Source organism: Malus domestica, chromosome 10 (assembly GCF_042453785.1).
Source record: "Malus domestica chromosome 10, GDT2T_hap1".
Lineage (NCBI taxonomy): Eukaryota > Viridiplantae > Streptophyta > Magnoliopsida > Rosales > Rosaceae > Malus > Malus domestica.
The window spans coordinates 40,566,080-40,591,164 of NC_091670.1; the positions used below are offsets into that span (position 1 = coordinate 40,566,080).

At 38.1% G+C, this 25,085-nt stretch overlaps 3 protein-coding genes across 9 annotated transcripts; all 3 read left to right on the top strand.

Annotated features, from left to right (window-relative positions):
* The first annotated feature begins 54 nt into the window (after positions 1 to 54).
* LOC103446466 (uncharacterized) lies at positions 55 to 2,674 on the top strand. Its single transcript, XM_008385588.4, has 5 exons — positions 55 to 382; positions 859 to 1,156; positions 1,250 to 1,372; positions 1,491 to 1,781; positions 2,266 to 2,674. Exons 2-5 carry the CDS (start codon positions 893 to 895, stop codon positions 2,470 to 2,472), a joined length of 885 nt encoding a protein of 294 aa, XP_008383810.2. The 5' UTR covers positions 55 to 382; positions 859 to 892; the 3' UTR covers positions 2,473 to 2,674.
* Positions 2,675 to 3,503: 829 nt separating this feature from the next.
* Positions 3,504 to 6,811, top strand: LOC103422400 (ADP-ribosylation factor GTPase-activating protein AGD5-like). 7 transcript variants are annotated; one of them, XM_029110397.2, is made up of 11 exons: positions 3,504 to 3,741; positions 4,026 to 4,084; positions 4,298 to 4,388; positions 4,498 to 4,552; positions 4,658 to 4,748; positions 4,865 to 5,060; positions 5,189 to 5,486; positions 5,628 to 5,809; positions 5,937 to 6,137; positions 6,251 to 6,309; positions 6,475 to 6,811. In XM_029110397.2, exons 1-11 carry the CDS (start codon positions 3,691 to 3,693, stop codon positions 6,632 to 6,634), a joined length of 1,443 nt encoding a protein of 480 aa, XP_028966230.1. In that variant the 5' UTR covers positions 3,504 to 3,690; the 3' UTR covers positions 6,635 to 6,811. The 7 variants fall into 7 exon arrangements, with proteins under 7 accessions (XP_028966230.1, XP_070662744.1, XP_070662745.1 ...); XM_029110395.2 differs by having other exon boundaries at positions 3,542 to 3,741; positions 4,277 to 4,388; XM_029110396.2 differs by having other exon boundaries at positions 3,542 to 3,741; positions 4,277 to 4,388; positions 5,631 to 5,809.
* Positions 6,812 to 20,466: 13,655 nt separating this feature from the next.
* Positions 20,467 to 22,214, top strand: LOC103446471 (uncharacterized). The gene is made up of 2 exons (XM_008385593.4): positions 20,467 to 21,231; positions 21,521 to 22,214. The coding sequence occupies exons 1-2, from the start codon at positions 20,595 to 20,597 to the stop codon at positions 21,922 to 21,924; spliced, it is 1,041 nt and encodes a 346-aa protein (XP_008383815.2). The 5' UTR covers positions 20,467 to 20,594; the 3' UTR covers positions 21,925 to 22,214.
* The last annotated feature ends 2,871 nt before the right edge of the window (positions 22,215 to 25,085 follow it).

Here is a 25,085-nt window from a genome sequence, read left to right on the forward strand (position 1 = left end):
GTTTTCGTTAAAATTTCCGTTTTTTTTTTCCAGTCTACAAGTTATATACAAACAAAAATCAATGTGTGATGCAATGATTGGGAGAAAAAAAAACCGACGACTGGGTAGAATGGTAGCAGCTAACAGAGCTCTCTGTTTTTTGGTGTGCAAAATTGAATGCCATAAGATAATTGAGAGGGTCGTTGGACACTCATGTGATACATGAGGAAAACATTCAGCTTCCGATAACAAGATATCAATCGGCATGGACACTCACTGATCCAATTCAAGTGACAAGCTCTCATTAAAATCCGACTTCTTGACTCAATTTTCAGCACAAACACAAAAGGGTCTCTCAGATTTCTTGGATTGGATCCACTTGATTGCTCGGTTTCGGATTCGGGTGAGTTTCTTCTTCTTCTGCACCTTCAATTCTTGCAACTTGTATACAATCTTTACTTAAAGACCTTAGCTTTAATACGATTTCTCGAACTAGTTGAACTGTTACAGAAAACCATGCTCTTGCTTTTCATTCTTTCACCAGACATTCAAAATCGTGAGCTAATGATCGTGTTTTTCACGATGTTAGTTTCGATCAATCATGGGTTTTTTGTGTTCTATGTGAATTGTCAGTGGTTTTAGAAGATTCAGATGAAATGCTTGATTGTCTTGTGAAATCAAGATTTATGTTTTGTTGGAATTTTCGAGCTTTAGAGGTATAGTGGTAGCAAAATTGCAATTTGAACTAAAATCTTTCAAGGCATTGAAAATTAGAAAAGGGGTATCTCAGTAATCATGAATTTGTCTGGTTTACTTGAATTAATCATGAATAGTTGAACCAATGTAGAATCTGAGGATCATTTAATTTCTTTTGGGCAGATTTCAACCTTGGGTTCCATCCGGCTGCTGAATAATGGATTTTAGTACAATGGATCGCGGTCAGTTGACCCTGCTGGCATCCGCAGGCTGTGTGATGCTTACGGTGCATTTCACATTACAGTTATTGTCGCAACATCTCTTTTACTGGAAGAACCCGAAGGAGCAGAAGGCGATAATAATTATCATTCTCATGGCTCCTATATACGCAGTTGACTCATTTGTGGGTTTATTGGATATTAAGGGAAGCAAAACATTTTTCATGTTTTTGGACTCTATTAAGGAATGTTACGAGGCTCTGGTGAGTGCCTCCAACTTCGTTATGGTTTTGTTTATTGTCAACTGTCTCATATGGCTTGCATAATTTGCTAACTTCTCGTGTTCCTACTTCCAGGTGATTGCTAAGTTCTTGGCTCTTATGTATAGTTACCTGAAGATATCCATAAGCAAAAATATCGTGCCAGATGAAATCAAAGGAAGAGAAATTCACCACTCGTTTCCCATGACTCTTTTTCAGGTACGAGGTAGTTTTATGCTGTTTCGGTTTCTATTGCATTGGATATGTAAGCATAATTCTTTGTATATGTTGACTCTATCATATAATAACAGATACAATGTGGCTTTACAAACTGCAGCCTCGCACCGTTCGGCTAAACCACCAGACCCTGAAGCTACTCAAATATTGGACGTGGCAATTTGTCATCATACGCCCAGTTTGTTCTGTTTTGATGATAACTCTACAGGCACTGGGGCTGTACCCCAGTTGGTTGAGCTGGACCTTCACTATAATTCTTAACATTTCGGTTTCTTTAGCATTGTACTCTCTAGTGGTGTTTTACCATGTGTTTGCAAAGGAATTGGCACCGCATTCACCCCTTGCAAAGTTCCTGTGCATCAAGGGAATTGTCTTCTTCGTCTTTTGGCAGGTACAGCTCGTCTGTTCTTTTGCATGCCCAATTTTTATATGCAGCCTTATAGAAAATGCAGCCAAGGATATAGAACACATACAAATCCACAAAGATACCGAGTAAAAGGATATGAAACCCGTCTATAGAATATCCTAGCTATTAGTATTATCTATTGTGGTTGGTTTTGGCCTTTTGAACATGAAAATTATTTTACTTGTTCCAAACTACTCGCCTTATACGATAGAATTACTATGTAAGAGTGATTCTTGCAAATTGCAACTTTGATTTGACATTCTCTGGTTCTATATACTTGGAAGCAAAAACATGTAAGAAACTGGAAACTTCTTGTAACCGAACCACCATTCACTTATCAGCTCGTTCTATTGGAACCAGATTTTGGTTAAACGCCACATGAAAATTCTTTTAAGCCCAATTATTGACTTAATCTATAAGCTTTTTATTGTGCCATTCGTTAACAAACGAGGCTTTGATCCGATTGCAGGGAGTGGTCATTGACATATTAGCTGCTGTGGGCGTCATTCGATCTCACCATTTCTGGTTAGATGTGGAGCACGTCGAGGAAGCTATTCAGAATGTCTTGATATGTCTGGAGATGGTTGTGTTTTCTGTCCTCCAGCAGTATGCGTACCACGTTGCGCCTTACAGCGGAGACGTAGAAAAGAAGATGTTAAACAAGAAGAGGGAGTGATTCGAAGCCTTCTCTCATGTACGTGAACGCGATTTTCCTTTTTCATGTATCAATAGTTTTACCAACTAGTTAATGTCATGTATTTCTTAAAATATATTTCTCGAAGATAAATATAATTATATTTTATGTGTTTATTGGTTTTCATAATTGAATGATTTAAAATAAAATAAAAAAGCATTTTGTTGGTGTTGGTACAACCAAACCATAGGACCAAATTAATATCACAACCACCAATCATAATGCGCCTTTTAGCTAGCAAGCCAGCGAGAGAATTTTCAGGAGGCCGGGAACACTGTCTTGTACACCAAATGTAATAATACAATCGGTTGAAATATTTTTTTTTAAGTTTTCAACCAATTGTATTATTACACTCGGTGAATCGGGCCGTGTTCTCGGCACGCATGATAAATATTTCCAAGTCAGCGAGGAGACTATTCGTGCCATGAAAGTCATTCTCATCAGCGCACATATTCATTATCAGTGCATAATTTTCCCTAATGAAGTAATTAATTGCAAATCATCCCCTTCTTGCTTATGGAAACTTAGTATTACCTTTGCCCATTGCTTTGGATTTTTATTTAATCCAAGTAATTTAAAAGAATACTTTGTTTATGAGTTGTGTCAAGACGTGTAGGATGTTATGTAGTCGAACAATAAGTACGTGAATAACATATTAAATATCTAATTAACATTTTCGGTAACATAACATGTCAGATCGAGAAAATATGAATATTATTGGTTTTATTTCCTCAATGATTACAAAAAAAAAAAAAAAAGTTGGGGTAAGTAATTACAAGGTAGAGTTTGCACTCGGACTCGGAGCGGCAGATTATTTTGTTTTTGTTTTCTTGATCGACTGAGGCGGAAGGGACAGGGTTGGGACTAGATGAAGAGGGAATAAATACTGGTTTGGTTGTTGAGTCGGTAAGCCAGACAGTACACAGAGATAAAGCCAAACGAACGAAAGGACAGAGGAGGGCGCCGTCGAAGGCCAACAAGGCAACAACACGCGTGGTGGGATAAGGAAAAGCCAAAAGGCATTGCCACCTTCCAAAGTCCAACACCAACACACACAAAATCTTCAACAAAGCAAAGCAAAAGCGCAGATAACCCATTTTCTCATTTCCAGAATCACAAAAAAAGACCCAACCTTTTTTAGAGAGAGAGAGAGAGAGAGAGAGAGAGAGAGAGTTTGGATAATTGGGTGCCAGCAGCAACATGAACCAGAAGGCGAGCGTTTCTAAAGAGCTTAATTCCAAACACAGAAAGGTCTCTCTCTCTCTCTCTTCATTTCTTCATTCTTAGTGATCTCAAGTTATGTAATTTTCTGTATTATTTGGTTCGAAGATATGATTTTTTTTTGTTTTTAATGTTCTTGTTTTTGGGAGGATGAAGTTTTTGGCTTTGTTGGTTTTGAGTTTTGAGAGCATGAACCAACATATATCAGTTCGTATGCTCCAAGTTGGCCAAGGCATAATACCTTGAAATCTTAGGCCTTGTTTGGAGTTAATGATTAGATTGGTTTGGTCTCATCTGGTTTATTTTGTATGTAGATATTGGAGGGTCTTCTTAAACTACAAGAGAACAGAGAATGCGCAGACTGCAAAACCAAGTACGTTTCTTGTAACGAACTATAGAGACAGTAATTTTTTTTTTCATTGAAGCGTAAGCAAAACGGTAGGTTGAGTTGCAAAGATCAAGGGGTAGAAACTGACTAATGCAAGCTATTTAGATTTGATACTGTATTTTTTGTAGAGGATTATTCCGCTGTTAACATCTTATATGGATGGTTAACTTCTTGTAGTGCTGCCTTTTTTTGGTGCAGAGCTCCGCGATGGGCTAGCGTGAACCTTGGTATCTTCATATGCATGCAATGTTCAGGGATCCACAGGAGTCTTGGGGTACATATATCAAAGGTATAATTTTCGGTTATGCAAAAACTTCCAAGTTCATTCCTGCGTTATGCTATTGAGTTTCGGTTCTATTTTCTCCTGCATTATTCTGATGATTTGGATGCTTTTGTAGGTGAGATCTGCCAATTTGGATACATGGCTTCCGGAGCAGGTTGCATTTATCCAATGTAAGTACCACTGCTGTTTTACCGGCTTCTTTTCATTCCGGTGGGAATCGAGTTTTAAATGATGATACAAGTGCTGAAATTCATTTTGGTTCATTTTGCTGCTAGCAATGGGAAATGATAAGGCGAATAGGTATTGGGAAGCAGAGTTGCCTCCTAAGTATGACAGAGTTGGAATTGAGAATTTCATTCGAGTAAAGTATGACTTCGTTTTTTCTTGGTTTAGATTGTCGAGGAATTGTATGATGTAGTACTTGTTATTCATTATTGGTTTATTTTGGGCTTAGTTGTTTGGGTGCTTGTGTTCTCCATTAGGTATGAACACAAAAAATGGGTTCCTAGAGATGGGAAAGTAAAATCACCTCCGAGGGTGAGTAAGGAGAAGCCTTCCGTTTATAGAGCGAGAAATGCGACTAGTAGTCAGCATGTCCATGTGAAAAAGATGGAACAGTTTTCTGAGGAGCAGAAAGGTGCTTGTACACTCAGTACACGTAACAGGACTACGCAGCAGGTAAATTTTATTCGGTTATTTCCCTCTCGGTTGATAACTGATACATATCATGCTGCTTGTTGTTTTAGTATTATGTATTGGTTCCTTTTTCTGTTGATGAAAGTAAGCCTGTTGATCTTGATGGACAGATCAGTCGTGATCCAAAGCCACAAGAACTTGCACAGAAACCAAAACCACAAGAACTTGAACAGAAACCAAAACCGCAAGAACTTGATCAGAAACCTAAATCACAAGAACCAGCACAGAAACCAAAACCAGTAGTCTTGAAAGTTGAACCGGTAAGTGAGGCGGGTAGTGTTAGGCCAGTTTCCATACCAGTTAAAGTGGATTATGCTACTTATCTGTTCAATTTGCTCTCCATGGACGAAGATATAGAAAATGACTCGGTGGTATCTGCCAGTAAGAATAAATTGGCTGGTAACCATGGTATGTTTCTTTTATTTGTCATCATGAGAGAAACTGTTGCTTGATTATCTTGCTTTCCATGGATGAAAGTTTCCAAATCAATTACATCTTGCAAGTATGGCTTTAGCATTACCGCTAACCTCGTACCTCCTTAACATGCAGCAGTTGAAACAAAATTGATAGAAGAGAAAAGTAATAGACCAGAATCGTCTGAAAGCAAGATTCAACCAAAATATGATCTTGAAGATTTTTTTATAGATCCAACCCCAACCCCAATCACTCAACCCATTTCAATGAAAACTCAGAATGACGTGCAGAATGACATTATGAACTTCTTCGAGAAGGTATACGTTGCAAAGTTGTTTAGCATGCCATATCTAACTTTTGATATCGTGTTGTGGTGGAATTTGGTTTGTTGATGCTATATAGGTTTACATTTCTCTAACAAATTTAATATTGGATTTTGGGCAGTCCAGTATGGCTTCTCCATTCTCTGTGCATCAACAGCAACTTGCAATGTCATCCCAACAACAGGCATTACTCGTGGCTTCTGCGGCAAAATCTAGTGGATCCCATACCATTCCTGCAAACGCACAACCTGGCTCCCATTCTATTCAGCACTTACCCGCCCGAAATGGGCAAAACATTGGTCGCCAAGTTCCTGGAAGCCTGGTACATGTTCATCCACAACATTATACTCAAGTTGTGCTTAGGACAAAGCTTACACCTAGTATTTTCCATTTGATATTCCATCTCTTATCTTGTCTTTGCTTTTCTTGCACCAGATTGGAAACAGCTATTATACACTCCCGGTAGGGAATACAGTTCCTTTCCAAACATCAAGGTACACATTACATATCAATTCGACATGATCATGATCAATTCGCCCTGTACTATAATATAGACCGGTATCTGAAACCATGTGATTCATGCTCAGATACTTTTTTTAATAAAAAGTGAAGAACATTGATTAACCATGTGAATTTTTTGTGAAATTTTTCTCTTGCAGCATGTACAGGACGAGGCCAGTAACTCCAGTTAATGGTGTCACAAACATCAGAGCTAACAAATTTTCATCAACGTCACCAATATCTTCTATCTCTTCAACTAAGTCAGGAAGGGATTTTGATTTCTCATCGTTAACTCAAGGATTGTTTACCAAACAGTGAGCAGGTTCTCCTGCAGCGGGTAAATCCACTTTAATCAATCATCAGTACAGAATGAAAGAAATTGATGGAGAATAAATGGGGCAATAGTATTTTAGTTGATTCCTTCCTAAGATGTTGATTTCAATTGTATCAGTAGGCCTTGTCTCAATAAAATTGGTTCAAATTCCATCGCATGAATTCACCTTCTTGTAGTTGCTTCTTGTGGTTAGGCCTTTTCATCGCTGTTAAATGACGAAAGCTAGGATGTAAAAAAGTTCAATTAATGCAACAGGCTTATAGCTCAAGTTATTAAACGTGTTTATCTTAGCACGCGAGTCTTACATGAATTTGGCCCAGTTGACGGTTGCTTTCAATGGAAACTTGTATTGATCGGGTAAAGCCAGGATTATGGAGTTGGATCCGTTAGCATACGACAGTAACAAAAACACTACCCGTAGTACCAGTAATGCAGATGTTTTCGATAAATGTCGCTTCATTAAACTTGTTCACTAGCATCCAGATGAATCGTATTACACTAGACGCTTGTGTCCACTGTCCGCCGAGGCTGTTTGTGCCTTACAGATATGGTCAATGGGAGTCGCATTCATATTTGGGAGTTGAGAGGAGAGATTGAGGAAGGAAACTTTTGCTTGATATATAATGTTCCCTTGTCCCCTGTGCTTGATGAACTTGGTCTTCGCCATTTGTACCGTGTTACAACTAAACTGCTGCATTTGCAGCATTCGTACAGAAACGGTTTTGGCCAAGCATGATTTGAAGGATGAAAACTTTCGTGTGTTCCCGTTTGTCCTCCCACGGCGGCCGACGCCACTTCCTAGAGTAGCCATCATCCATGCTTCCACAACTAAAATCTGAAGCTGTGCTATGATTCATATAATTTTCTTCTTCTTATGATGACACGAAATAGATTTTTGATAGTTTTGTTCGCAAAGTAATTAAAATTAAATTGTGACTTACGACCAACAATTTTTGTGAGAAGTGCTATGAGCTATTCAAGAGAGAGATGTGAACTCCATCACTGTCTAATCAAGCACAGATAGAGAACATGAACGGCTTATGCTTTCTGTTGTTTTGGATCCATGATTTTGAAAAAAGAAAAAAAAATTTAAAAAAAAACATTTTCTTTTATTTATCAAACACAATTAAGGCCCCGACTTTTTTAAAAAGCTGATTTTCAAAAAAAATTAAATTAAATTAAAAAAATTAGTAACCCCCTACCACTCCAAAAGAAAGACATTATAAATTCTTTAAAAACGGTCTTACTATTTACTGAGAAAGATTCATACTATGTGATAAACACTTTTTTTGTAAATTTGATCATAAGACCAATGACTAATGAGCTAAAGACTCTAGTAGTAATTGTATAGTTGGAGTCAGTTAGACAAGGGTGAATATGTAATTAGTTTCTGAATGTTAAGGTCAATTATGTCAATAGAATTGTATCTATATATATACTGATGTAAATGTCTTGTTGAGTAAGAAAGTGAAATAAGAAGAAGATATTTTTATCTCTGTACTCTCTGGAAGATAAGACTCAATATGGTATCAATCGCCACCGCCTCACGGCCTTGGTGAATCTTCGATCCCTCTCGTCATCGTCTTCCTGCTTGGTGACTCTTCGATCCTCTCGGCATCTTCAATCTGATCTCTGGTTCGATCTGATCTCACAGTCTCACGGATTTTCTGCTCAGATCTGATCTCATGGCTTCTCCGCTCCGATCTCTGGTCCGTTCCGATCTCTGATCTCACGGCATCTCTGCTACGGTTTCTGGTTCGATCTGATCTCTGGTGCTTCTTTTCTGTCATTAGTGTGGTTATTTGGTTGAATCTTGCCTGTATCTTCCACCATGGCGTCTGATTCGTCATCTTCTCTCCCAAATTCCTCTTCTCCAAACCCTAATTTGGTGCAAAGCTATACCTCTCTCACGATTCAGAACATTGGCAGTATGGTTCCGATCAAGCTTAAGAGTTCGAATTATCTTCCATGGCGAGCGCTCTTTGCTCCAATTCTTCGTCGCTACAAGATTCTCGGTGTTATTGATGGTTCTGAACCTTGTCCCTCTCCTCTCTTGTCTGATCGCTCTGTCAATCCTGCGTTTGAACAGTGGTACGAAAAAGATCAAAATCTCTTGATTTGGTTGAACTCTACACTCTCGGAGGAGATTATTCCTTTCACAGTTGGAGTTTCTTCTTCTCGTGATTTATGGCTCAAATTGGAACAGAGGTTTGGTGGCATCTCCGATGCTCATATTCATCAGCTTCGCTCTCGTCTTCAATCTCTTCAGAAAGGCTCTCAATCGATCTCTGAGTATCTCCAGCAAATTAAAGCAATTTCTGATTCTTTAACAGCTGCTGGTGCCTCTGTGTCCGATCGTGACTTGATTGCTGCTACATTGCATGGTTTACCAGAGGAATTTGACTCATTTGTTGATTCTATTACTCTTTGCCTCTCATCTACTACTTTGGATGAACTGCATGGTCTTCTTCTTACTAAAGAATTGTCAATGGCTCGTCGTAAGAAAATAGTTGCGGCTGAACCGGTTCATGCTTATGCTGCTCAGAGTCAACCACCTCTCCTTCCTACACCACATTCTTCTCAAGCTTATGCCGCTCAACATCACCCTATGCAGAATTCTTCTCGCTACAACTCTAATCGTGGACGGAACAATAATCGCTTTCCCAACAACAGAGGCAATCGAAACTATCAGGGCAACAATAATAGGGGCTCTCACTCTAATTCTGGTTTCCAAAGGTCCAACAATCCTGGTTTTCGTTCTTCTAGTACTCCTGGAGTTCGTAACAATTGTCAAATTTGTGGATCCTCCAGTCATGAAGCTATTGATTGCTTTGATAGAATGAATCCCGACATCTTTGGTCGAGTACCCCCTACTAAACTTGCTGCCCTGTATACTCATTATGCTTCCAAACCGTCTTTTTCATGGATTTTAGATTCTGGTGCTACATCTCATATCACCCATGACATCTCCAATATCTCTTCTCCTACTCCCTACACTGGTGAAGATAAGGTGTATATCGGCGATGGAAAAGGTTTGTCCATTCATCATACTGGCAGTACATTGTTAAATACTGTTCATGCCTCTTTTCAGTTGCACAATGTGTTACATGTTCCGCAAATGAAGCACAATTTACTCTCTGCATATCAATTTCTTAAGGATAATTCCTGCTCTTTGACTTTGCATTCCAATGGTTCTGTTGTTAAGGATCGTTCTACGGGGAAGATGCTTTTGCAGGGCACGGTTAACAATGGTTTCTATACTTTTCAAGGTATCCCTGCTTCTTTCTCTTCATCTTGTTCATCCCCTCATGCTTTAGTCGGTACTAAAGCCCCTGTGAATATTTGGCACAGTCGCTTGGGGCATCCTTCTTCTGCCATCTTCAGGCGCGTTCTATCTGCACATAAGCTTGCACTGCAGGGAAAACACTCTGTTGATTTCTTCTGCTCGGACTGTGCAGTTGCTAAGAATCACAAGCTCCCGTTTCATCCCTCTAGTTCTATTTCTACTACTAGTTTAAGTTTGTTACATTGTGATGTTTGGGGTCCTGCTCCTGTCATTTCTGCATGTGGTTACCAATACTATCTTTTAATAGTGGATGATTACAGCAAGTACTCTTGGTTCTTTCCTTTAAAGGCCAAATCTGATGTATATTCTACTTTTGTTGTATTCAAGACCTATGTTGAGAATTCTGTTGGTAATAAAATCAAATGTTTGAGGTCCGATTCAGGGGGTGAATTTACTAGTAACAAGTTTAAATCTTTTCTTCAAGATCATGGTATATCTCATCAGCTCAGCTGTCCTCACACACCTGAACAGAATGGCTGTGTCGAACAGAAGCACCGCCATTTAGTTGAGACAGCACGGACTCTATTAGTTGCCTCGAAAGTTCCTCATTTGTATTGGGTTGAATCCCTCTCTACTGCAGTCTACCTGATCAATCGCCTGCCTATTTCCAGCTTGCATCAGTCTCCATGGGAACTTTTATTTCACTCTGTCCCTGATTATTCCAAGTTGAAGGTTTTTGGTTGCTCATGTTATCCCTGGTTAAAGCCATATGTTCACTCCAAGTTAGATGGGAAGAGTACAGAATGTGTATTTTTGGGCTATAGTTTGCAGCACAAGGGCTATAGATGTCTTGATCCTACTACTCAGAGAATCTATATCTCCCGCCATGTTCAATTCAATGAAAACAGGTTTCCATTTCTTTCTTCTTCATCTGTGGTGGTTTCTCCAGGATCTCCCTCTCCACATTCCCCTTTTGATTTACACTTCTCTATTCCCCAGCGACCTTCTCCAGTTCAATCCACTGTCCCTTCCACTGAGCATGTTTCTTCTTCCCCATCATCCTCCAATTCTGTCTCACCTTCTGCAGCTCCTCCTACTCATCCTCCTGTATCCCATTCTACAGCTCCTAATACCCATCCTATGCTTACTCGTTCAAAGGCTGGTATTTTTAAACCAAAAGCATATTCTGCCACCAAACATCCTTTACCTGTTGATGTTGATTTTGTTCCTTCCACATACTTACAAGCCTCCAAGTATGCCCACTGGAGACAAGCTATGCAGGACGAGTTTAATGCTCTTCAACTCACTGGTACTTGGCATTTGGTACCCCACTCTCCGTCTCAGAACATTGTTGGCTGTAAATGGGTGTTCCGGATTAAGAGGAAACCTGATGGTACGGTGGACAGGTATAAGGCTCGGTTAGTAGCCAAAGGATTTCATCAAAAGGAGGGTGTTGACTATCAAGATACTTTCAGTCCAGTAGCTAAGCCAGTCACCATTCGTATTTTATTAACCTTGGCTGTTCAACATGACTGGTTTCTCCATCAATTGGACATTAGCAATGCCTTTTTACACGGAGATCTCAAGGAAGCTGTTTTTATGACTCAGCCACCTGGTTTCATTGATTCCAATCTTCCCACTCATGTCTGCCACCTCAAGAAATCTTTGTATGGTTTAAAACAAGCCCCCAGGGCTTGGTTTGATAAACTGTTCCAAGTCATGTGCACTCTTGGGTTTAAGCAGTCCTCCTCTGATGCTTCTCTCTTTGTTCTTCAAGCTTCAGCTCCTGTTCTTGTTTTGGTCTATGTCGATGACATTCTTGTCACCGGCCCAAATACCATTCTCTGCCAACACTTCATTCACAAACTTAGCCAAGCATTTCCTGTTAAGGATATGGGCCCTCTTCATTATTTTTTGGGTTTGGAGGTGCAGCGCAATTCTGAAGGCCTCTTCATGCATCAAAGTAAATACTCTCTTGATCTTCTTCACAAGGCAAATATGGCAGGTGCCAAGCCTTGTGTCACTCCTCTTGGTACCACTAAACTTGATCACAGTGGCCCTTTACTCTCTAATCCCACTGAATATAGATCTCTAGTGGGTGGTTTGCAATATCTCACTTGGACCAGGCCTGATCTTTCCTTTGCTGTAAACCAAGTTTGTCAGTTCATGCATTCCCCACGGGAACAACACCTGCAAGCTGTTAAACGCATTCTCCGGTTTCTCAAAGGCACTCTTACTCAAGGTCTTTGGTTTAAAAAGGGTTCTCTTGCCCTCACTGCTTATTCTGATGCTGACTGGGCCGGTTGTACTTTTGATAGACGTTCTACTACTGGCTTCTGTGTGTTTTTGGGTCCCAATCTGATCAGTTGGAATGCTAAAAAGCAACCCACTGTTGCCCGGTCCTCCACCGAAGCTGAATATCGTGCTTTAGCACATACTGCAGCTGAAATCACCTGGATTTGCAAAGTTTTTTCTGATATCCACTTTCCTCTGTCTACTGTTCCAACTCTTTGGTGTGATAACATTTCTGCCATTTCTCTTGCCTCCAATCCCGTGTTTCATGCTCGGACAAAGCATGTAGAAGTGGATTATCATTACATTCGGGAGTTAGTATTGGCGCATTTGATTAAAGTGCTTTATGTCTGCAGCCAAGATCAATTGGCTGATATTCACACCAAATCCCTTTCAAAACACAGATTCTGTTTTCTGCAATCCAAGCTTCCTCTTGGCCATTTTCCTGTCCCAAGTCTCAGCTTGAGGGGGTGTAAAGACTCTAGTAGTAATTGTATAGTTGGAGTCAGTTAGACAAGGGTGAATATGTAATTAGTTTATGAATGTTGAGGTCAATTATGTCAATAGAATTGTATCTATATATATACTGATGTAAATGTCTTGTTGAGTAAGAAAGTGAAATAAGAAGAAGATATTTTTATCTCTGTACTCTCTGGAAGATAAGACTCAATATGAGCTTCATAGGCCATACATAAAAGAACGGTTAATATGACCCATGAAGGCAATCTATCCCTTTTCTCGCGTGAGTTTTACCCGAGCTATAGGGTTGAGTTACGCAATTCTGGATATAGAAATATACTGATGCAACCATGAAGATCCATAAACTGTGATGGAGGAAATTTACAAATGGCTGACACTCAAGAAATGGACGGTGTAAACGGTAAACTGTTCATCAGTAACGACTTTGGACCAAAGACTATGACTCGGAATGCTTGTACGTTACCAAGTCTTCTTCCATTCTCTTGCAGCTGCCCAATCAGCGGCACGCTCCCACCCTCTGACCACCGCCCACGGTACCCTATCCAATATTTTAGTGGAGTATGAAAATACACTGGCATATCAAGGGAATAAAGTTTTAGCCAATATTATCTCCTCCCTAATCGTTTATTTGAAAATATTTTTAAAATGATTAAAAGCGTTTTTGTTAATGTTTTTGGAATCAAATCTTAGTAAAAGTGCAAGTAAATATGAAAAATCACTTAAAGTACTTTTTAGAAGAAGTATATAATTGGTGTTTTTTACGACCGTATTTCAAGTGCTTTTGGAACCCAACAACATTTTCTCTAAAAACTGTTTTAGTCATTTTAAAAGCACTTCCAAACGAACGCTAATACTCTTCAATTTTTATTAAGTACAGTGTGGGTTAAAGCAAGTATATATTTGTTCCTTTGCACCTAAATTTAAATTGTGTATGCAGTACGTTATATAGTTAGAATATTGTTGTATAAAAAAATACTTTAATTTGTTACTTGATTAACGAGATAAGGTGTCGAAGATTTCTTACTAGTAGACACACTCACATGAGACAATGACCTGTTTCGATCGCATGCAGCTCTCAATCGGCGATCGGGAGTAGTTTCTTGGATGGACCGGCAGCTTTGGAAGGAGGCAGTAGCCAACCATATGCATCTTTATGATTAATTTAATTAACTACCTTCATTATCCTTAATTAATTTATTTAACTAATTTAATCTGACAATGACTAGCACAATCCCATAATCTGGCAATGGCCCCTCTGCACTTTTCTAGGCAGAGTGTGAATGACTCGAGTCCACCGTTCGTTCGGAGATTATAAATAGAGTAAATTGTAGCAATTATTCCTCAACTTTAATCAAATTGGAACAATGGTCTCTCAACTAAAAATTTATTACTATTGGTCCCTCAACTTATCAAAATGTGTAGCTATAGTCATTTTCATTAATTTCGTCAAAATTTTGTCAAAATAAGTTATGTTGGAATAATCATTTATATAATTAGGGTCCCTCAACTCATCAAAGTGTGTAATTATGGTCATTTTCGTCAATTACGTCAAAATTTTTGTCAAAACGAGTTATGTTGGAAGGACCATTGCTACAATTGAGTAAAAGTTAAGGGATCATTTCTCCAATTGAATTAAAGTTGAGGGACCAATGGTAATGAATTTTTAGTTGAAGGACCATAGCTACATGTTTCGATGAGTTGAGGGTCCAATGGTAATGAATTTTTAGTTGAGGGACCATAACTACATGTTTCGATGAGTTGAGGGTCCAATGATAATGGATTTTTAGTTGAGGGACTATTGCTCCAATTGAGTTAAAGTTAATGGATTATAACTACAATTTACTCTTATAAATAATCAGGGATAAACTACATTTTGCACTCTCATATTTTTGTTAAATTGATCGTTAAATGATATCATGTATTAACAAACTGTTAAGGACCCCCAAATTTACCAAAAAAATTAAGGAAAACTAATGAAAAGAGCTTGAAAACTTTGAGTTTTAACGATAAGGACAAAATAAAGGGTAAAGTGAATAGTATAAGGATTGACTTTTTAATGTAAAAATGTGGTTTTTCGTTAAAATAAACAGTACCGGGAGCTTTTCGTTAAAGCTCTCAAAAATTATCCCCTTAAAGTGGGGTCCACACGTTTTCCATATCGTACGCATGTAATTATGGTGCATATGTATGACGTCTACAGTCTAAACCATTTTTTCTTCCATTGAGAAATATAATTATATATATATATATATATGTATGTATATACAGATTATATGCATGCAGTTGGGGGCAGTTGGATAACGTTTAGGTGGAAAAAAGATGAACACGCATTGTTAAGTTTACGCTTCACACATAGAAGTTGGCCATTTGGTGAAATCGCATGCATGCAAAGATTTTGCAATCCGGACAATTATTTCAGGACCACAAAAAAAAAAAAAAAAGGTGCCATGCGAAAAAAAAGTTGTCAATTATTTCAGGTCCGCAAAGATTAAGACCAACAGATTTACCTGAAATCAAAGGACCACAGACCAATTGACTTATCCTTCTGTCTTTTCATATATGCAGCTTAATTGACAAGTTAATTAACTGTCGTATATTTATTTATCAACTGTATTTGTGTGATGTATATTAACTACCTCTTAAGTCTCAACGAACAATAAACTGCCATTTAGGTCAAGGTTTGTCCCATTTGTTTCTGTTATCTGTTTTTCTTGGTCGGTTTGGCTCCCACCAAACCATGCAAAATGTTATCTCGAGTCTTGCCCGTCGACAACAACTTCACAAGCATATATCATAATACGCAGTTTCTATCCCATTAGGTTAAGTATTTTCCCTCCATTCAAAGTCAGAACTCGAGTGTCACTTTCATTATCTGGGATCAGACAAATAAACCTACTGATCAATACTATCTGAGCTGACACGCATGCACCATCTCTCTGTCCCTCTTTGTTTCGCTGGTAATTGTATATTAACTGCCAGTTTTTCTTACCTAATCTAATGGACCGATCATGCTTATGTATACATCTTATAATGCCTTAAGATTTCCAAGGGTTAACCAAGGCTTAGCTCAGGAACTCAGTACTCGTTGTATTTGGTTTGGTATTGCTACTGTACATGACTTTAAAAGTCATGATGATATGACTGAGGAACGTTTTTATCAGAATATCTTTCCTTCTCATTTCAGGCAATTGGCAATATTTTTTTTGTATCTATTGGTGTATGATCCTTTACATGTAAGACTTATACTCATGCAATTTGGGATCCTCATTTGGTACAATACGTATACACACTATATTTTTACATAGAAGTTTTTATCCATAAGATGTAGTCTTCGAAGCAGCTAAATTATTCACAGTACTCTGAAAGGACCTACACAGAAAAATATTCCGACTTTGGGTTACAGCTAGTTATTCATAAAAAGGGAAGCTATTGAGTATTGACTGCTTGCATGACATATTGCCACACCCAGGAAAATTTTTATGAGTATCAGAACTACAAATTATGTAACGTATAATTTCACGTATTATAATAAAAATAAAAGACATGGTCAATAATAAAATACAAATCCACGTATTAATATATATTTAAGTAGAATAATATCACGTCACCCCCGGATACATAAAAAATTTGCTGATAAAGGAACGACTTGTTTCATGGGTCTTCGGAGGAGTTTCCTGGATAGTCTGGTAGCTCTAGAAGGAGGCAGCCAACCATGCATCTTTATCAATTAACTACCTAATCCTCCATTTATTTAATTTCTTTTGCAATTAATTAATTTTTGAGAGCGACTAGTTACATTTCCATACCATTACATACACTTTTTCTACGCAAAAGAGCACTAATCAATAATTAAAGATGCAATTAGTCTACTCTTCGTTCACATTTTACACTGGGCGGTGGACATAAATTTGGAGATGACATGGAGAAACTGTGTCAATTGAGAGATTTATGAGTTTAGCAATGTTGACATTGATACGTGGTGTTACGTATTAATTCACACGCGTGCATAAAATTCACATGAGTGCATAAAAGTGTTGATATATTATAACATGTGTTATAGAATTTAATGGTTTGATAGCATTATGTGATTGTCGCTGCGCTGAAAAATTATCTCATGTCGATTCCTTTTATTGGGGTGCACGCATTATCCACAATATATGTCTGTACTACATATACACAACCTCGATACATATGGACGGTTTAATGGATTGCATGAATGTGACGTCTACAGTCTACATTTTTTTGGGAGTATTTTTCAAGCTTTTTACTTGTCAAAGACTGTAGTTGGGCATTTGGTGAAATCGCATGCACGAAGATTTTTTCTTTGCAATTTGGGTGATTTGAGGTCCACAAAAAAGTAGTGTCATGATTTGAGGTTCACCTGAAACTAAAGCACACCGACCGCCAATTGACTGACCTTCTGTTTCTCTATATGTATGGATCGCTTAACTGACAAGCTAACTTCCAACTTCCATATTGAATTACCACATAATTACCTGTCATTTGACGTCGAAAATACTAATTACGTCTCAGCGAACAATTGACTAATCTTTTGTTTGCCCATTTGTTTATCTGTTAATTTATCTGCAGTAATCTAATTTCGGTTATCCTTTTTTCACTGATTGTCGGTTGGGAACTATGCTAATATATGGGCCAAATTGCACGCTAAATGTGGATATTATTATTTATATTTCAGTTATATTGATCTTCAACACTTCAAATATTTGTCAGTCGTCAAATGTCTACACAAACTACCCATATCTTCATATATATCGGGTCAGTCCTCAGATGTCTACACAAACTAACCATATATTTAGTTGAGATGTCAAGCACCAACATCTCAGTCCCTCTTTGCTTCTATGTTAAATTATTAATTAGTTTTCATTTTCAGAAAAGACTTATTTACACTCTGAAATCTCACCATGACGTCCAAGACAACCATTAAGACCATATGCAAAGAAGATGTGGCACTTTGATTTTTTTTTTTAAGTTTTGCTCTCCACCCCATATGTCAAATTTTAAACATAAATGAAAATTCATATTTATTTTCTTTGCATCGGTAATGAAAGGAAATGAATTAAAAGGTATAAAAGATGTAAACAGTGGTAATGAAAAGAAATTAAAAGCCAGTGCCTTAAACCAATAAAATAATAATAAAAAGTATTTAATAGTTAATTAAAAAAATTTGAAGTTGATGTCAAATTTAAAGGTGATGTCAAATTTGACTTCTCGGTTGGAAAACATTGCTGCTTTTTTTTACCGTTATTGTTAATTTGGACATTTTGACATTTCCTTTTAATGATGCTCTAATATTGTATACGTTTTCCACTTCACATATATGCCATATGGAGCAGATTAAGTTCATCTCCAAGGATCAAGATTATAAATTTTCACTTGTCATGCTACGATTAAGTGTTTGTTATCGAACATTGTTTTTTTTTTTTTTTTGTTCTTTATGCAAACGTGTGGTGAGGAAAATACTCGAATGCTTTTCAATTTTTATTTTGATGGATTTAGGAGTATACGTACATTTGTTGAATCATTAAACATATTTAGCGTGTCTGACTAAGATGCATGGATACTTAATCTATCAATAGATTTATATTTATAAAACATTAGATTAAATGGTTAAGATTCGACAACATTATTCTAATCAAGTTGACCTAACAAACAGTCTTATTATCTTCCAGCCGTAGGATCCAGTGCCAAAAGCTCAAGGTTACGTGATTGGTTTAGAGGTACACCTTGTGAAAGCTACAAAACAAGTGGTGGTCGCCACTGGCCACCTACTAGGGAGGAGCGTCTCCGCCACCATTGGACCAGCCCTAATGATCTTACTACGTCAAATAATGCTATCAAAAATTCAAAGTATAATGCGTGCATGCGCTTTGCTGTAGTGGCGAAAAGTAATGACGTTTATGCACTTTGGTACGAGTTTGATCCTCATCGATTTACCTTCCCTAATAACTAACAATTTAACCTACTAACACTACCGTTTGTCAAAAGACAAATTCAAAATAATGCTCTCGTGATCTTAATCCTTAAGTAACTGTCAAATAATGCTCTAAAGATTTCAAAATAATGCCTTCTACTTTTGGTAAATACTACTAAACTTTCCTGTCACCTAAAGCCAGTCCTCTTTACCTTAATCCGAAAAAAAAAAAAGAAGATTGTGACCCCCTTTACACATAAATTGGGATCTAAACAAACAAAAGAGTTCAAAAGGTCATTTTCTTCTTAACTTCGGCGATTCTTCGTTCAGGCCTGAACACATCTGAGATGGAGTTGATGAACGGTGAAGAGTTGCTGAAAAAAAGACAATCGATGGTTGTGTTACCCATATTCGCCAACAAGTTAATAGAGTGCCTCATTGTTTGATGCGATTATCTAATGTACAAATGTTATACTTAAACGGGAAAACTTACGGTTTAAATGATTAACTAATTTGAGATTAAAAACTTAAACATTAAATTAAAGAGAACTTTAACGAAAAGCTTCCGGTACTATTCATTTTAACAAAAAACCACATTTTTACATTAAAAAGTCAATCATGATACGATTCACTTTGCCATTTATTTTGTCATTATTATTAAAACTCAAAATTTTCAAGTCATTTTCATTAGTTTTCTTAAATTAAATGGTAATTTTGGGCATAAGGGACATGATGACGACGTCATCCTCACCTTCCTTCGGCTAATCACCAGCGGTTTGCTTAGGATTACAAACTCAACTGTAGCAACTAAACGTGAGGTCGAAGTGAAGGTATTATTGAACTTAAATCAGTGCACGAGCCTCTGCAAAAGGTTAAAAACTTAAAGGCGGTACATAGCCTGATTCTTGTGGCCGTGGTCAACGACAACTGATAATCAATTAGATTTCCTCAGTGTAACCTGTATTTAAGGTAGATAGAAAGTCATGCACAACGACGAAACAAAATGACCAAAAACCAAGCTCTCTGTAGAGAAATGGAAAGAAAATGAGAGAGAGAAGAAGCGGTTGAGTTTAGTGTGAAATGGAAACTCAACTTGCCAAATTACCACCACGCTGGCACGCTTAATTCAGACGTGGCGGTGCCTCCATGCTTACACATGTTTAAACTTAAACCCATAAATATTTACAGCTCATCACTTTATCTCTAAATCATGATTACTACGCTTAATTAAGAAGTGGTCCACAAATGTTTAAACTTAAGGAGGTGGATTGTCTACCCTCCCATTTCCATACTCTTCCCATCCTTTCCTGTTTTATGTGGTCATAGTTAAGTCACGTCAACATTTTATATTTTTATTACTTGTTTTATTATTTTTATAAAAAAAAATTATAAAATATTGACATAATTTAACTGTGACCACACAAACAAAAAGTGATGAAAAGAGTATGAAAATGGGTGGGCATCCAATCCACCTCCTAAACTTAACCCCATAAATATTTACAGCTTATCACTTAAGTCTCTGGATCATGATTACTTTATTTGATACGTGGGACACTATACGTGGATGTTCTCTCCACAAGGCAACAAGAGTGGGGCCATCCTTGCGCACCCAGTCAACATTCCACCGTCGATCGCTCCTTGTCTAAATCCGACGGCTCAAGTCCCATCACAAAATACGCGTCCCTCCTTCTCCTTCTCTCCCCATGCATTAATTCAGTCAACAATCCAATGTCGATCACTCCTCGTCTAAATCCGACGGCTCAAGTCCCATCACAAAATACGCGCCCCTCCCTCTCCTTCTCTATATATTCCCCATGCATTAATTCAGTTTCTCTCAAACGACCACCTCTCAGTGCTTACATCTCCAGTTCTCACTCACTCTCACTCGTTCTTAAACAGTCACCGCTGTTAACTAATCAAAATTAAACTTGATTAAGATCTTACTTAATAAAAAATGTCTTGGTTAGCTTCTCTGAAGATTGTCCTGATTTTGAGCGGCTTTGTGGCGTGGGCTCTGGCCATGAAGATCTCCGTTCCGATGGCGGCGGAGTTCGTAGCCTCTAACTTTTCGGTCATGTGCTCCTCATTCCGATTCTTGCTCCGCCCTCCGTACCTCTACGTCCTCGTCAACGGCATCATCATCACCATCGCCGCTTCCTCCAGATTCGACGGCCACGGCAGGTCGCCTCAGCCGAAGCTTCAACCGGAGTCGGAGGTGAGCGTTTCGGATCCGGCGGTGGTTTACGCGCCGATGTATCGAGAGCCGAAGGTTCATAAGCTGACGTCTGCGGTTGTGATCAAACCGGGGTCGGAGGCGGTTTACCAACCGAGGTATCGAGAGCCGGAGGTTGTTCATGAGCCGACGTCTGCGTTTGTGAGCAATGGCTACGTAGAAGAAGCAAAGCCTGCGGTGGCTGAGAATAAAGATGATCGCGAATACGAAGATAAGCTTGTGATCTCGCCGCCGAAGAGTATGGTGGAGTCCGATGATATCGCTTTGCCGGTGGAGAAACCTCTAGTTTCGGCGAGACACAGTCGCCGGAAACCGGCTAGATCCAGTCGCCGTAAACCGGCTAGATCCAGTCCTGAAGGTATTTTCATTTTCAATTTCATAACCCTAGTTTTGTGTTTAAATAGTATGAGATTGCTTTAGTAAGAAGCACTTTTGCTAGCACAATGCTTTTAGTTATTTAAAAACGAAAATGTTTGTGACTATCTAAAAAACATTTTCCAACATTCGTTATCAGGTAATCAAGTAACGGCATAAAAGTTTGGATAATGTCTAATAAGCCCTTTTATATATGACACGTTGAAAAGTAAAAGGTGCTCTAGCACAAAGGGGTAAAGTAGACATTTAACCTTTACCGCCAAATTTCACAGGTGGGGAGCCTTTGATAGTGGTGAAGCCAAAGCAGTACGACACGCTGGAGAGCACGTGGAAGGCGATAACGGAAGGTCGGTCGAATACGTTGAGCAGGCGCATGGAGAAGTCCGAGACGTTGCAGAACTGTGGCCGTCAGTTAAACGTTGACTTGACGTCGGCAGGGGACACGCCAGTGATGGCGAAGGCAGAGACGTTTAAGGACCGAAGCAACCAGAAACTGAGACGTGCAGCCGCCGTGGATGGAAGTGGAGGGAGGCTGAGGAAAGAGCCGTCGCTGAGTCAGGACGAGTTGAACCGCCGAGTGGAAGAGTTCATAAACAAGTTCAATGAGGAAATGAGGCTGCAGAGACAAGAGTCTTTGAATCAGTACATGAAAATGGTCAACCGTGGAAGCCATTGATACACATACTTGCTCAAACTTTTTTCTTCCCCCCAATAATTTAATAGGTTTTTTTTTAATATTAGATTGGAATTAATTTTAACAAAAAGAAAAAGATAAAGATAAACAAAATTACAATTAGGGTTTAATTGGGACTGTTTTTGTTTTTCGTCATGGGGAAGGAAATACGTGTGGGTCTGTAAAGCAAGAAACCTTTTTATCTTGTTCGTTCTTTTTCGTTCTTTTTTACTGTAAAGGAAAGTTCGAAATTTTAAAAGAGTGTACTTTAATGTAAGCTTTTTGTTATGTCATGATTTTGACTTCACTGAATGATTGAATTTTGAGTTTTTCTTAGGACAAGGCGATATTTACTTTTCATATACAACAAAGGATAGGGGTAATCCAATTCAAGAGTTGGTAAATGTTTTCACCAATTGCGGATTTAGGAAATATTATTAGGGAATCAATAAGAATAGCACCTGAGGCCAATAGCATATGAGCAAACATGTCGATTGATGTTAATAGTTTTTGAACGAACATGCCAACAGATGCTAATATATGTTGAGTGAGTCTATCGACAGATACCAATAACAACGCATACAAATGCATAAGGCTAGCAGCTACCGTGCCCAGTGCCCATAGAGGCAATTCATTGAGCTATTGGATGTCAGCTTTCAAGGGCATCTCAGATTTTCAGAGGGCTAAACCCATCTCTTCTCTGGAGAATTTCTTAGCTTGGGGAGTCAGCTGACCCACCTTGCCCAAAAGTAGATACGCCCCTGCTCCTAACTACTAAGCTACAAGATTCTTTAAACGATTTTTTATGGTACTCTAGAATATCATACTCCAGGTTAAATCTTTGATTAAAAGCATAAAAACTAAAATCTAACAAATAAAACTCCCCAGAGTATTTTTGTTTTGAAGCATCATAGAATTTTTGCTCTAGACAAACAACACGTAATATCTTACCCAAATGGCGTATCCAAAACTATCGGTATCCCTACACTTGTGAAAAACGTACCCATGTTGTTGAATCATATCATTATGTTGTTGAATCAAATCATATCATTATGTTGTTGAATCATATCATTATCACCATATCAAAATCACATCTCTTATTTTAGGTTACCTAAAGATCTAGTCCGTAACTACGATTAGCGAGTAACTCATGGCTTTACATCTGTCCCAAGTCCAAATATTTAGGCCCTAACCCTATAGTTATCCAAAGTCCAAATCCATTCATAGAAAAACAGCTGCCGGCTTCCGGGGCTGACTTGACACGCCTGGCCACGACACCGATGGACACCCACTCGAATCTTTGAGATAGAAATGATGCACCAAAAAGTATTCAAGATTCAACACCTCACCGTGGGAGGGGGATTCTTAGTTGCTGAGAGCATATCCAAAGGAAATGCTAAATTGTCCACATAAGTTATAACAGTTAAAAAAGACAGTCATTAATTGTTTCCAACCGAAATGCCAAATTCTATGCGGCATGACATGGAATGGCAGCAAAGGGGCTTTCTGTCAAATTTGACAGCAGCTTCAAATTTTTTTTACTAATTATTAAGAGTGTTACTAGCCCCACCCCATTGTCCTATTTTCTCACCCACCTTATAATTTCACCCATCATAAAAAGTTAAAAATGAAAAACTCTCTCTTCCCACCCACCCTTATTCCTAATATAACCTTTTATATATCTCTAAAATCTTTTAAATTCTATTTATTAGAATATATAGGATATATATATCTCTTTAACAAAAAAAAATGATAAAAATTGGTTAACCATCCCAATTCCAAAACCACTGAAGCAACAGACCTCCAAACCCCATCTGCACCACGATCCCCAATACGGCAGCCGCACCAACACCCAGGCTCCACCCCATCCAACCTTCGCAGCACCAACATAGCCTCAAAACTGCCCACCTCCATGGGTTTACCCATCTTCCTTCGTTGTACACAATCTCTTTCACTGACGGTATTGGATCGAGATTGTACACTGTCATGAGATAAAGGGAAAAGGAAGGAGTTGAAAAGAAGGTAGCCATCATCGACGCCGCCGTGAGGGAGGCATGTGGTTGTGCACTTGTCGTGGTTATAATGATAGTGAGAACGGGGTGGGAGTTTTCTTATTTTTTTTCGTTTTTTCGTTTTTCTACTATTTTAGTTTTTAATGAAAAAATCTAATGCTTACGTGACAAAATACAATTAGTTATTATTTAGGTCCTTACAGTCATTCTCTAAAAGAACATAGTTGTCAATGGAATTTTCACATTTAAGTGGGGTGAGGAAATAAGAAAAGGGGGTGGGTTTAACACTCCTCATTATTAAATGTCTTTTATTAATATTTTAATGTCAATTATTATTAAATGTCATTTATTATTTGATATTTTAATGCAATGTTTCAAGATCAATGCAATCTATAAATAATATTATAGCCGTTAGTACAAATTACCAAAGCAATGTTTAATTTCTTTATTGTTAGTTCATTGAATTTAGAGTATAAGACAAAAATTAAGAAAATAATAATAATGTAACAAAATAATAGTTTAATTTGACATATTGGGTGGGGAGCAAAACATGAAAATATATCAAAATGCCACATAAGCTGTCAAATTTAAAGTTCAAAATTTGACATCTTCTTTGGAGATGGTTTGACACCCTTGTACAGTATCAGACTCACCCAGCTGAGACCTAATTGGGGTTGGCCTGATGTGGTCCAGGTGTATGATCTTAGAATTTCTTGTGACGTAAAATCATGTAGACGCAAGTTATAAGAATGTTACATTACGTCATCTCCAACGAAGAGGGCTAAATGTCCAAAAGCCAAAAAAATAACTTGATTTGTTCAAAAACTCATATCCAACCGAAGGTTAGACTATAATTCTATAGAGCCCACCAGACTATTATTTGGCTAAATGTAACCCACCTCTTAGAGCATTTCCAAAGGAGATGCCAAAATGTACACATCAGCTATAACAGTAAAAAAAGTCCACACTAATATTCTCCAACCAAAGTGTCAAATCCTATGTGGCGATGATATGGATTGGCATCAAAAGAGGTTGCTGTCAAATTTGACAGCAGCTTCAATTTTTTTATATTATTAATTATTAAATGTATTTTATTAATTTTTAATTAGTTTAATAATTTATTTATAATTAATGTTGAGTTGGCTGATGCAA

Coding starts and splice junctions, on each gene's coding strand:
- LOC103446466 (XM_008385588.4), top strand. CDS start 893: ATGGATTTTAGTACAATGGATCGCGGTCAGTTGACCCTGCTGGCATCC. Junction 1,157..1,249: donor AGGAATGTTACGAGGCTCTG/GTGAGTGCCTCC, acceptor TCCTACTTCCAG/GTGATTGCTAAGTTCTTGGC. Junction 1,782..2,265: donor TCTTCTTCGTCTTTTGGCAG/GTACAGCTCGTC, acceptor ATCCGATTGCAG/GGAGTGGTCATTGACATATT.
- LOC103422400 (XM_029110395.2), top strand. CDS start 3,691: ATGAACCAGAAGGCGAGCGTTTCTAAAGAGCTTAATTCCAAACACAGA. Junction 4,085..4,276: donor TGCGCAGACTGCAAAACCAA/GTACGTTTCTTG, acceptor AACTTCTTGTAG/TGCTGCCTTTTTTTGGTGCA. Junction 6,310..6,474: donor GTTCCTTTCCAAACATCAAG/GTACACATTACA, acceptor TTTCTCTTGCAG/CATGTACAGGACGAGGCCAG.
- LOC103446471 (XM_008385593.4), top strand. CDS start 20,595: ATGTCTTGGTTAGCTTCTCTGAAGATTGTCCTGATTTTGAGCGGCTTT. Junction 21,232..21,520: donor GGCTAGATCCAGTCCTGAAG/GTATTTTCATTT, acceptor CAAATTTCACAG/GTGGGGAGCCTTTGATAGTG.